A 12701-nucleotide genomic window follows, 5' to 3' on the forward strand; every position below is an offset into this window, starting at 1 on the left:
AACATAATTACACCACACTGCTCATTAACTGTCTCCAGACAAGGATGTTCAAAAGTACTCACCTACCAGAGATCTCTTACTGTTCCCAGGCAGTGTCTTACACCTCCCTTAACATAAAAAGCCTTCAGATCACCACATCATAGATAAATTGCTGCTTTAAACACTGCTCCACACAGCTTTTACAACCCCTGAGAGCACAGACAGCAGAGAACACAGTGAAACAAGCAACAAATCCCCCATGTAGAACTGTAGCAAACCTGAGATTGCCTTGAATTCACCAAAACTCTCATGAATAATTTTTCAGAGACACATCTGACTTCCCCACTGCATGAACAGCACTGTACCATGACTCTTCTCAACTGCTCCTCCATCCTTTGACTTGTTCTTATAGACACTGTCAGCTCTGCCCTGGACCAACACATGAGGTTTAGTTTAAAAATCCAACACACTGCTTTAGTTTAAAAATCCAACCATTTCCCATCACACAAAAATATCTCAGGCACATTTGTGCTGGTTATTTGTACTCTTCCCCCTTGGCTGGCCTGAGATAAGGACCTTGTTAAGTGATAATTAAGTCACATGCATTTTCCAGCCCATGCCAAAAAAGCAGAGATAAACAAATATAGAAAATGATGTGTGTATGTGTGGAGGTCTTGAGGGCAGCTGGGAGAGGTGAGAGAAGCTCTTTGGACCTGTATGGGTTAAAGAAAAAATGTTATGGTTAAGAATTCCTAACCACCCTCCAGAGACCCCTGGTTTACATTAATTATTCTGTTGCCTTGAGCACTCAGGGCCTCCTGTGAGCTTCTATCTACAAGTACCCAACTCCTCCTCCTACTCACCTCCAAATGAATCCTTTCAATGTGCTTGATCAACCCCCTCAGTACAGCAAGGGAACTGCCCAGTCAAAGCTCTTCAATCACACCAAAATGGGAAGGGCAACAATCCAGAACTCCTTCCAGCTCCCCAGCAGCTCCCAGGGAGGCAGAGGAGGGACCTGTTCCACAGGGCCCAGCCTCCCTCAAATCCTACTGAACTCTGCTCCCAAACCAGCAAGACCCAGGAACAGACCAGCAGTCCTTGTCTCACCTACAAATATCTCATTTCTCTTCCAAACAATGGCTTGTGGCAAGTGTGTATTTTATTTTTGAGAGGCTGATCCAATTCAGCCACTGCATCAGAGCCCCATCCAGGCACCCTGCAGGGCAATGGCAGAGTGGAACTGGATGCACCAGGAGGTTCTGCACACCTGCAAAAAGGCTCTGGTGTCTTATCTCCTGTGAGTTTTTCAGCAGTGCCCACTGTGCACCCACACACTTCACCCCAAAGCCCACAGGGATAGAAAGCTGAAGGAGCCCTGTCACACCCCAGAGAGCAAAGAGCAGCACAGAAGCAGGAAAAAAGCAGAAAAGCAGCAGCTCTGAGGAGCAGTGCTGTGTTTCCACTCCCTTATCCCTGAAACAAACACCCTTCTCTTCCACAAGCAGGAAAACTGATCTAAGCCACTTCTCACCCTCATTCCCTCCCCTGAAAATTCCCCATTATCCTGCCCACAGCATCAACTGCAGGCAATTCACACAATTCACTGGGACTTACCCCTGGCAAAGTCTTCTGCTCATGCAGGGCTGTCTGGGCTTTGATGGCAGAGTCTCTGGCACAGTATGTGAGGAATGCACAACCTGCAGCAGATACACACAGTGTCAACTCAGACAGGCACTTGCAGAGGAACATCAACACAAATGTTACATAATTTGGATGTGTCTAAAGCTCCGGGGGGGGGAAAAAAAAGGACAAAGAAACAACGTGAAAGGATTTGCAGGCCACATCTGAAGTCTGTTAAGAGCTGGAAAAGGGTCCCAGTGAATAAAGGGGCTTGACACAGGTGTTGAACAAGGGGGAGCAAAAGGAAAGCTAATCCTGTCTGAGGCACAAACAGCCCCAAACACAAGGATCAGGACAGAAGAAAGGACCAGCATGAAGAAGAAAAGCAGCAAGGAAAGAAGAGAAATATCTGGGATTTTAGGCTTACACAAAAGCTCCATGATCCAGACTGATGACAAATCAGGGAGCTGTGGCAGGAGAGGCCTGGCCCTGTGTGATGCACACAAACACCCACCAAAGCACACAAGGACAATACAGAGCCCAGCAGAGCATCCTGCATTCTGCAAGGGCCAGCCTAAGAAGCCAGATAAAAAAGCACAGAGAAAAGGCCAGATCCTGACATTCTTAGTCAAGATATGACTCAACACCTCAGAGGAAAGCTGGAGCCAAAGGAGGAGGGGGAGGAGTTGTAGCCCCTCCAGGAAGAAGAGGGATCATCTTTGGGTGCTCTGATGCTAAGAATAAGCAAAGGAAAAAATCTGGCTGGTTATCAAGAAACATTTCCTAGCAGAAAGAGATTTAGGCTGTGGAATGATCTCCCCAGGGAAGTGCCTGGAGCTCTGTCACTTGAGTTGTTTCAGATGAGGGTAGGCAGAGCACTGGAGAATAGACTCAGAATGCATCTGACCCCCTCACTTGTGCCCCTCCTATCCACAGTGGCATTTCACATCCCAGGCAAAGGCAGGATGAGTCCCTCTGGCTGGCAGATGAACATCCCTGTCCTCACTGCTGTGCTGGGGCTGCAGATGCACTGTTATGGTCAGAAAAGCTCATTTTTCTGCCTCCACATTCTTGTGCCTGGCTTGGGGTACCCCAAAGCTTCAGCTCTCCATGAGCTGCACCCAAAGGTGGGTGCAGGGACTGTCTGGACCTCTCCCCTCCACCCCAGTGGGATCCAGGTACACAAACTTTGAGGCCAGCTCCTCAGGACAATCCCAACCACAGCAACACCATTATCCTGTTCTTCCATCCCAGCTCCAAGAAACTGCTGCAGGTAAGCACATCACATCTGTCCTCACACTCACATCTGTCCTCACACTCACATCTGTCCTCACACCTCTTGCTAGGGGAAAAAAACCTTCCAGAAACAGCACACAAGCACTGAGTATCTCTGAGAGCTCATTAAAGCTCCTTATTGCACAGATTTTGAATGCTGCACCAAAGTCAAACGTGGGACCTACAGGTTTGGTTGTTATAATTAAAATTATAACGACCTCATTATAAATTATAAATTGTTATAATTTAACAAATGTTCAGGAAGAATGCAGGTGATTCACTGCTCCTGGCAAAGGCAGCTGGCTCTGAAAGCTCCCTTCAGCTTTCACTCTCACCATAAACTGCCCTGACATCAAACCCCAAAAGCAGCTCTATAACCAGAGAGACCAAACTCTATAATCTATTTCTGACAGATTTGAAGGCCTGGTCACCAAAGCCTCAAACACAGATACCCAATTCCACCTGCTGCTCCAGGCTGCTACTTTGCAAGTCATACAAGACTCAGAATTCTAAAGTAATTTGGGCCAGGTTTAGCTCACAAAACTCCCAAGTCAGCACTTGGGAATAAGCAATTTATTCCACTAAAAGCTTCAATGCATTGGTACTATGCCCACGTGCAGTGAAGGCACTATTCTTGCCTCAGGAGCACCAGCCATCAACCTCAGAAAACTCAGGACAGAAGCACAGTTATGTCCACATGAAGCATGCAAACCCCATCCTTGATTGCCATATTCCTGTGCTCAGCAATGGCAAAACTGAGGGAAAGCACCCCCAAAAACCCCAGTCCATGGGAGGACAAGCTGGAAATGAGAATTGGACAAAGGCACATCATTTAGTGGGATAAAGGAGAGACACTCCTCACACAGGGAACTGTTGTATGCCAGATCAGGGGTTTGGAAAGGCCAGCAACACCTAGGTCCACCAGCAGCAATGAAAAAGTGCCCTGAATCCCCTCCCTAGAGCCTCTGATCCTTCCCTACATCAAAGGCAGAAACATTGCTCACCTTTTAGCAGCTCAGGTACCAAGAGGCAGCAGCTTCCAGAGAAACCCCCTGTAACTGTGGGGCCTGAAGATGCCTCATTCCAACTCCAACCCAAATGCAACCCCCAGTGCTGCTCTGCTTTCCAAGGGTGTGGGGATTTGCTCAGCAGAAGCTGCTTGTGCTCCTTCTCCTCACCCAAGCATGGAGCAGCACTCAGGCAGCCTCTAAAGTCCTGTCTGGACTGGGGCTGCAGGTACAGGACAGCCTGGTCCACTGCTCTCCATGTCTCTAAGCCTTGAGGACATTCCTCTCATTCCTACTCCCCCAACTGCAGCAACCTGGGAAGCTGTAGTGGCTCTGGAAAGGAGGGAGATAAAGATGTTGGAAAATATGATTACTGCCTTCCACAACCAGGTGTTTTGGAGATTATCAATTCCATTCTCTTTGCAAAGCCCTGGTCAGAAATAGAGGAAAAGGTGTGGCAGAAATTGTGTGTGTGCTCTAATTGTGTAAATAAACATTTGGGGGAAATAAACTTCCTTCCTGAAGAGCCATTATCTCTTGTGCAGCTACTCCTGGGATGCTGGGACAGGATTCTGCTCACCCCGTCCTTCATGGGTTCTTTGGGCTCCTAAAACTTCGAGTTGGACAGAGCCACCCAAGGATCTGAAGAGATGTGCAGAGGTGCAGAGGGCCTGTCACTCTCACCGGGCTTTCTCACTTGCACATTCCCTGCTTTATTTAACAGCCAGCTCAGACAGGCTCAGGCCCCTTTGGGCACTTCTCACACCAAGTCAGCTGTGCCTGCTGAGACAGAGGATGTGGTGTTAGAAAGTGCTCAGGGTGTTCAGAAGTGTCAGCCTGGAAGGTTCCAGGCAGTGCCAATGACCCATTCCCAGCACAGGGATGCAGGACAGCACCCAGAGCACTGCCTGCAAAGCCAGGTCGTCTGCAAAGCCACATCACCATCATTCTGCCAAAAATCCCTCTGTGTCACAGGGATGCAGGACAGCACCCAGAGCACTGCCTGCAAAGCCAGGTCTGTCTGCAAAGCCAGGCCACCATCATTCTGCCAAAAATCCCTCCATGTCCCACCAGTGTTGTCCAACCAGAGAGACCAGACTCTATAACCTCTATAATCTGTTTCTAACAGATTTGAAGGCCTGGTCACCAAAGCCTCAAACACAGATACCCAATTCCACCTGCTGTTTGAGGCTTTGGTGACCTGGCCTTCAAATCTATTAGGAAACCAGTGTTGGTGGTACCACCCTCCTTCCATGGGCTCCAAGAGGGTTTCCAGCTCCCTGAAGGCAGAACCCAGCCTAGTTTCACTTGAAAGAGACTGCATAAAAAATAATATATATATTCAGTGCCTGATCCTCCCTACAAACTACACATTGACTCTGGAATTTACAGTCCCTTCAGATCCTAAATATTACTCCACACATCAGCAGTCTAAAGCCTTGAGCAAGAAAAGGCTGCTGGTGTGCAGGAGGGAGGGATCTCGAGATTCTGCTTAGCATCAGAAATCACATTAAACACTCCAGCAGGGGAAGTGAGGAGTCAGTGGGGAGCTAATCTACAAGGCTGCAGAAGCTGAGTCAAAACTGGGCTGCCAGGGAGGCAACTTGGGCTGAGGGTGGTGTTGTATCCTTCTGTATCCCTCTGGAAAAGGCATCTATCTGTCCACACACTGGGAGAGGGCTGCTCCTGCCCCTGCTGAATATTCCCCTGCAATTCATTCTGGCACCTCACACTCCTTAATGGCTCCACTTTCCCCACCATGAGCACTCCTAGGAAACCCATCCAGTTGACACTTGTGAAGGAAGCGCCTTCTGCCTAATCCTGGAACACAAGGCCAAAAAATTTCCACTTGATTCTGCCCACTCAGCCTCCCCTGACCCATTCCAAAAGCCTGTTCAAACACCTCCCCTCCCTTCCCATGAAAATATTAGCTTTGAGACAAACACTGCCATTAACATGCAAATGGATCTGTGATTAACATAAATAGAAAAACTGCCTCATGAATAATATTAGGCTGGAACAGTATCAGCTACCAGTAGCCAGGTTGCTGAGACATGACTAGCCAGGTACTGACAAAACCATGAAAATAGCAGGGCTCATATTTTTAAATCTCTAAGATTCTCCTCTGTCTCCACCAAATTCATCCATTCTCAGCACCCACAGAGGAGCTGCAGCCCAAGTCACATCCTCCAGCCCCTGGCAGGCCTTTTCCACCCTTTCTTCCTCCCTGGAGGCAGAGGTGGCTGCTCAGCTCCATATTCCTGCAAGGGAATACAAGAGGACATGCTGGGCTTCACCAGCAGTGCTGGCTTCTCACACAACTGCTTCCTCCCCTTTGGGGAGAAAAAGGGAAAAAAAAGCAGATGGAAGCTGCATGTGAGCTGTCAATTGGATCTCACTGCAGATCAGGAAGGTGGGGAGAGAAAACTGAGTCTGCTGTTAGGACTGCCCCAGAAAGGTGGCTTGTGTTCAGCGCAGCCAAAGTGTCCCCAGTTTGGGGGCTGTGACAGTGCTGTGACACTGCAGCTCCTGGGTCAGGCCTGGCACCTTGCAGGCCTGCAGATGCCAGCAGCAGCTCCTCACCAGGATGAGCATGGAGCACTGCAGCCAGAGCTGGTAAATGAGAGTGAGCAGGCACCAGGGTGGGCCGGATCGTGGATCCGTTCCCTGGCTGCACGATAAACCCCCACACACTTCCTTGTCAAGGGATGACTTCTCTGGAGAGGCTGTTCCAAAACAGGCTGAGGATCTGCATGCAAACTCATGGCACCAGGAAAGGAATCCCAGCCTCTCACTTGGTACAAAACAGGACAGGGAGGGGCACGGGGAACTGGAGAGATGTGGAAATAACCCCACAACAACCACCAGAGAACCTCACACCTCAACAGCCTCTTCTGGACAGAGCCCCTGACCAACAACACCCACGTTCACTCAAATAAAATGTTAGAACCAAAAGGATGTATTTATTTTGCTGCAGAAATCCTGCTTTTAACAGCAAGTTAATATCACACACATCTGGCTAATACCACTGCTGCCCCCTCTAATTTCCATACCTAAGCAGATCCCTAGAATTTGTCTCCTGCTTGGGAGCTGACCTCAGACCACACAGTCTATATTTAAGATGTCAACTGGAATGAAATGTGCAATTGTCTCTTGCCTTGGGCCCATTCTCTTCCTTGCTGGGTTTGAAACCTTGCAACTCACCATCCCCTGGCAGCAGGTTTGGATGCAGTTCCTTGCACACAAGCACATGGCATCCTCGTTTTTCACTCACAACCAGACACACTTCTTCAGCTAAATTCATGCCAGCCCAGCCCCCACGGGCTTCAATGAGAAAGTTGCTTTCCTTTTGTGCTGGAGAGTTAGATTTGGCCTTTTGTTTGAAAATACACTTGTTTTTTTCTTGTCCTCTTCCCTTTCTGTTCAGTCTAGAATGGTTCATGTTGCCAAGGCACTGGATTTTTCCTACCCTTCCTCCTAAATCTGAAGCATCACGACTGAGCGCTGCACACTCCCTCCAGCATGCACCAACACATGGCCCCACCACAGATCATTTTAGGGCACAGCAGCCCATGCTGAGCACCGACAGCTCTCAGGGCACTCACTGTCGGCTCCCTGCAGGTTGTTCTACCTGCGCCAGGGAGCGATGCTGCCATCACCCCCGGCATCCTCCAGCAAACAACTCCGTGAGTTCCTTTCCTGGCTGGAGCCGCGCTGGTCACAAGATCCCAAACACCTGCTGGGGTGGGGTAGAGCCGGCTCCACTGAAGGGAGCCGCCACGCCGAACGCGGCACCTCTTCAGCATAAAAACACAACAATAAGCGAGGCTAAAGGAGCCTCCTCAAACTTTTCAGCACCCATTAAAGATCCCCCTTCAGCGAAGGGAGACCCCCTCATCTCCCCGTGTGCCATCACCAAGGCCCCTCACCTACCCCACACGCCACTGACAGCAGCACGTTCGCGGCCAATATTCTTTGTTGCACGGATTTTAGAACCGCAGCGCCGAAGCCGTGCCCGGGCTCGGTGTGAGCCCCCTCGGGGGTGGCCCAGCGAGGGTCGGTCCCGCTGCGGCCCCCGCGCTCCGCGGCAGCCTCGGCCCGGCCCGCGCTGCCCATCGCCGCCTTTGTCACCGCACCCCACACGGGGCCACAGGCCCGGGGCTGCCGGAGGGCCCGAGGGGCTCCGCCGCGGGGATGGAGACCCCGCCCGTGGGCGCTGGGGATGTGGACGCGTTCCCGGGTAGCGGATCGGGGCTGCCAGTCCCCGCTGAGGGACGCGGGGCTGTGGGAGAGCAGCACACCGCGGTGGGTCACGCGTGGAGCGACCCGGGGCCCGCCGCCCCTTTGTGCGCGCCGCGCCGCGCTCACCCTTGTGCATGCCGGTGTAGCGGTCCTTGAGCACGGTGAGCTCGTAGATCTTGCCGAACTGCTCGAAGAGCGGCTTGAGGTCCTTCTCCTCCAGGTTGCGCGGGATCTGCCCCACGAAGAGCTTGATGGCATCCAGGTCCTTCATGCTGTCGGGCTGCGCCGGGGGCTCCGCGCCGCCGCTGCTGCTCATGGGGGAGGCTCGGCGCGGCGGCGGCGGCGGGGGCGGCTGCGGCGCTGGCGGGAGCGGCGGCGGCTGCCTCCTCGCCTCGCCCTCGGTGAGTCTGGCCATGCCCCGCGCCCGGCGCGGCTGCGGGCGGGCGGGCGGGCGGGCGGGGGAGGCAGCGCGGCGGGAACGGCCCCGCCGCCAGCGCCGCCGCCGCGGCGCCACAAAGAGCCGCGCCACAGCGCCCCCTGCCGGGCCCCGCGCCGCCGCGGCCCCTCACGAACGGGGGGAGCGGGGACGGCACCGGAGACCCCCGGGAGCGACCCGGGAGGGTCACTCAAGACCGGCTGGGACAAGAGGGTGGTGGAGGCAGCAAGGCGGCAGTGATCGCTGCGATGCCCGTCCCCGTTGTGTTTTTAGGGCCCAGGAGCGCTGAGGGCCCTGGGAGCAAGGGAGAGCTCAGAGCACCCAGGAAGGCAGAGCCGCTCCACATCCGTGTCAGAAATTAGCATTCGGCCCATTTTCTTGGTGCCTCAGCACAAGGGTCTGGAGGCGAAGAGATTATTTAAAGCTGAAAATTTTGTAACGCAGCCGTGACCCAGCAGCGAGCACGGGGGCTGGAGGGGGCTAAGCTGGAAGGGGAAGCCACACACGGCCCCAGCTCTACAACCCCAGTCAGGCTTCTCTGTCTGTCTGTCTGTCCCTGCCTTTCTAGGGAAAGTCCCCTTTCTTCCGAGCGGCTCAGCTCCCTCCTTACTGGGGTGGATGATCCCCAGCCCGGTTCTGTGTCAGACCGTGCCAGATGGTCAGGTTGTGTATCCATGTTGGAGCAGCCATTATTGCTGAGGGGACCGGCTCTCCCTCATGGTGTGAGGGAGGCTCTGCATCGCTCTCCCACCGCTTTCCGCCAGCTCTGCCAGATGCTGTGAGGCACTGAGGGGATGTCAGTGCTCAGGTGGCCTCGGGGCTGTGTCACCTCTATGCCCCACCTCTGTCACGCCAGGCTGACGCTGAGGCACAGCCGAGGCTCCATCGGGAGCCGCAGGGACGCAGCCCAGCCCCGCTCCGCCGCCCACAGCCACACGCTGCCTGCATCTCCTACAGAGCATTCCCTCCGCAGCAGCGTGCACGGCTTTTGTCGTCACAGCACACATTTCAGCCTGTCATGCTGCCCCAGTGTCCCTGAGGATGAACGCTGGGAGGAGGGAGGGGGTTTGGCTGGGTTGTTTGCGGAGAGAGCTGTGGCAGAGTCAGGTGCTCGGCTCCTCTGAGCAATGCCAGGCTGTGCCTGTGAAAGGACCTGGTGCAGGCACAGCCTGGCCTTGCTTCCCCTTGTGTAGTCTCTGCTGAGAGCTTTCTGCCTTTCCCTTTTCTCCTGCCCTGGATCCTGCTCAGGGAGGGCAGCAGAGAGTGGAGAGGTGACCCTACTACACAGCACAACATAACCAGGGCAGCCACAGCTCTGTGCTCCTCTGCAGCCCAATTCAGCATTCTCCAGCCTGGTTCCCAAATCCCATCCTTCATCCTATCCTCTCCCCATATGCCAGAACCTCAAACCCTACCCAGATCTCTCAGGTGTGATTTTACCAAGGCCCCTTCACCAGGAGATACTTACAGCAGGAAAAGGCAGGCTAGGAAAAAGAGGGATCCCAATCCTACAGAGCAGAGGGAAGAATGGATATTCTATCTATCTATCTATCTATCTATCTATCTATCTATCTATCTATCTATCTATCTATCTATCTATCTATCTATCTATCTATCTATCTATCTATCTATCTATCTATCTATCTATCTAATCATGGATATACTGGTTGTGTATGAGCACCCACCTGGCTCCCAGGCTGAAGTCATGGCAAGAATGAGAGAGACAGATCCAGAGGGATTGGGGATTCCTCTTCACTCCCTGCACCCTGCTCTCTGCAGCACTGCCTGTCGTGCCCAGCTGTGTGTGGAGCTGCCAGAACACTCACTGAAGGCCAGCAAGAGCCTGGGATTTGCATCCAGGCTTTTCATGGAAAGGGATTCACAAAGGCCTGCAGATTTCTGCAGCTTTCTCTGAACCCAGGGATGCTGCAAGGTTGGAGGGCTGTCTTGTGTTTGACGGTGTTATCACCCCTAAAATTCACCCTAAACCCCCCCACACTGGCCAAACTTTCTGTTGACATATCCTGCAGAGGCTGCCAGGGTTCTGCCATCTCTTTGGAAGGCACAGATGCATCAGCTGGGAAGCCTATGGCAAGTCAAGCTGTTCTCATTTTTAACAGCTGCAAGCAGAGAAGGCAATGTTTAAAACAAGAAAGCTTTATGGCAACAGCAGCAATCCTCACCTTGGATGAATCACACCTAAGCAAGTCAAGCTTTCAGGCACCTTTGCATGCCTAGCTTGCTTTTTCTCATCAGCTGCTGCAGCACAAGCTGCTCTAGGCTTTTGTTACAGCTCAAGGGACTCAGTGCCTCGGGTAGAAAATGTCTGTTTAGAAGGAAAGATAAATCCAGTCTCTTTTGGAGTCCATGAATGGACATACTAAAACCACCCTGACTGCAGTAAAGAACAACAGACACGAAAATGCTGCTGGTAAATGAAAAACAGAACAGCTGTCAATCAGCACCTGGGGTTTGCAGAGCCAGACAGTGAATTATATACCAGAGTAACAGGATTAAGGGGAAGATAAAAGGAATCTTAGCACCAAAACAGAGAAAAAGGGAAATGAGAGGTCACCTGTGCAGAGGGAGAAGAAACATGTTGCATCTGTCATGCAGTCTACACAAGAATGCTTGGAAGAACACAACAGAGTTCAGATGCACAATTCCCAGGGGGTGAGGGAACAGATTCTGCCCAAACCTGAGATGCTCCTTCAAAAAAAAGAACCGTTAGAAGAAAACCACGTTGTGTGCCCAACAAATTTCTCTTTTGCAGAGATGTGTGCTAGTGAAAAACACCCAAAATATTTTCCTTACACACATCTAGACTTGCCTGGAATATGAATTTGGATTCAATTTCTTATGGAATATGAATATTTGCATTTAGATGGGGCAGCTTAAGAAGAAAGGTGAAGAGGTCCAGTCTCAAGGGCTCAAACAAAGGGTGCAGGAGCAGCCAGGTGCATTTTTCCTTAGGAGTCCCTGCCCAGTCCTTCCAGCTCCTAAATGCAGTGAGGGATGGAGAAAATACGAGCTGGAGCTCTGAATTTCCACATCACCTAGGAGACACCATTTAAGGCAGAAAATCCTCACCACAGCCCAGAAAAAAAAAAAAAAAAAAAAAAAAAGAGGGAGGGGAAATAAAAAAGGTCCTTTAAAACAATCTGCCTTTCCTTACCTATTTGTTCCCCAAGCAGAAAAGCCAAAGGAGTAGGTAGGACAGTCCTGGCAGGAAATATCCAAGCAATAAGACAGTATCTCAGGGAGATAAAAGTTATTCCTCTAATGCGATTGCTTCTTGTCTGGTGTAAAAGATTCTGCAGCCAGGCTGCCAGCCTAAGAGAAAAATATCCTGTGTAAAAGGATTTAACTTGCCATCAGCTTTTATCCTCTCTTGTCCACCAAGACCTTGCTGTTTAGCTTTCACTGAATATCTGTTTTACCAGAGTTAGGGAGTTTTAACATTTTAACTTTGCAAGAACCCAAAAATTAACTCAGTTTTGAGGTTTGAGGATTTTTTTGACCTGAGTTGTCACAGTGGGTGAACTGAAAGTGACCATCACAGATTCCAGATATCTTTGTGCAGATATTAAAAGCAGCTGTTCTGTGAGGATTGATTTCAAAAACAAAACAAAACCCAAATAAACAAATAAAAACACACCACCTTGTGGAAGAAGTTTGGGTTGTGTGCAGTTTATTCCAATGCTTGAAAGGAAGTTGGTCAGGAAAGAATGGCACAGGGCTGTCCTTTCCCAAATAATGAGAGGCAACTCCTCAGCTCTACAATCCTGCAACACTCAATTAAGCTGATTGAGTTCAGTTTGGACCTGGTTTTAATCAGCAAAGATATTGAGCTCTGGTGATTTAATCTGGCTTCTCCCCCTGCTCCCCAAACACTCCTGGATCACAGAGATGGCAATTTCTGTCACATGTTGTCATCTGGGTACCCCTTAAAAATAAAAAGAATGAGCATTCCTGGAATCTTGGGGTCATCCCTACATCCTCTGCTTCTCACTCATCTCTTTCTTTTTGGTAAATTCTCTATCTTCCCATTACTCCCCATTACACTGTATTAAGATATAATATAATATAATATAATATAATATAATATAATATAATATAATATAATATAATATAATATA

The 12701-nt window shown here is 50.8% G+C and overlaps 1 protein-coding gene across 4 annotated transcripts in view; it reads right to left on the minus strand.

The window, feature by feature from the left end:
- The window catches only part of CELF5 (CUGBP Elav-like family member 5), a 42356-nt gene extending 33815 nt beyond the window's left edge, over positions 1-8541 (minus strand). For 2 of the 4 annotated variants that reach the window (XM_063160949.1, XM_063160948.1), the window contains exons 1-2: positions 8253-8541; positions 1597-1679 (exon numbers count right to left, since the gene is read on the minus strand). In XM_063160949.1, the coding sequence (XP_063017019.1) occupies positions 1597-1679; positions 8253-8541 (372 nt within the window). The remainder of the gene's footprint in view (positions 1-1596; positions 1680-8252) is intronic. The other 2 variants (XM_063160950.1, XM_063160951.1) reach the window with 1 other exon arrangement.
- Between the last annotated feature and the right edge of the window lie 4160 nt (positions 8542-12701).

This window comes from Melospiza melodia, chromosome 7 (assembly GCF_035770615.1).
Source record: "Melospiza melodia melodia isolate bMelMel2 chromosome 7, bMelMel2.pri, whole genome shotgun sequence".
In the NCBI taxonomy this organism is placed as follows: Eukaryota; Metazoa; Chordata; class Aves; order Passeriformes; family Passerellidae; genus Melospiza; species Melospiza melodia.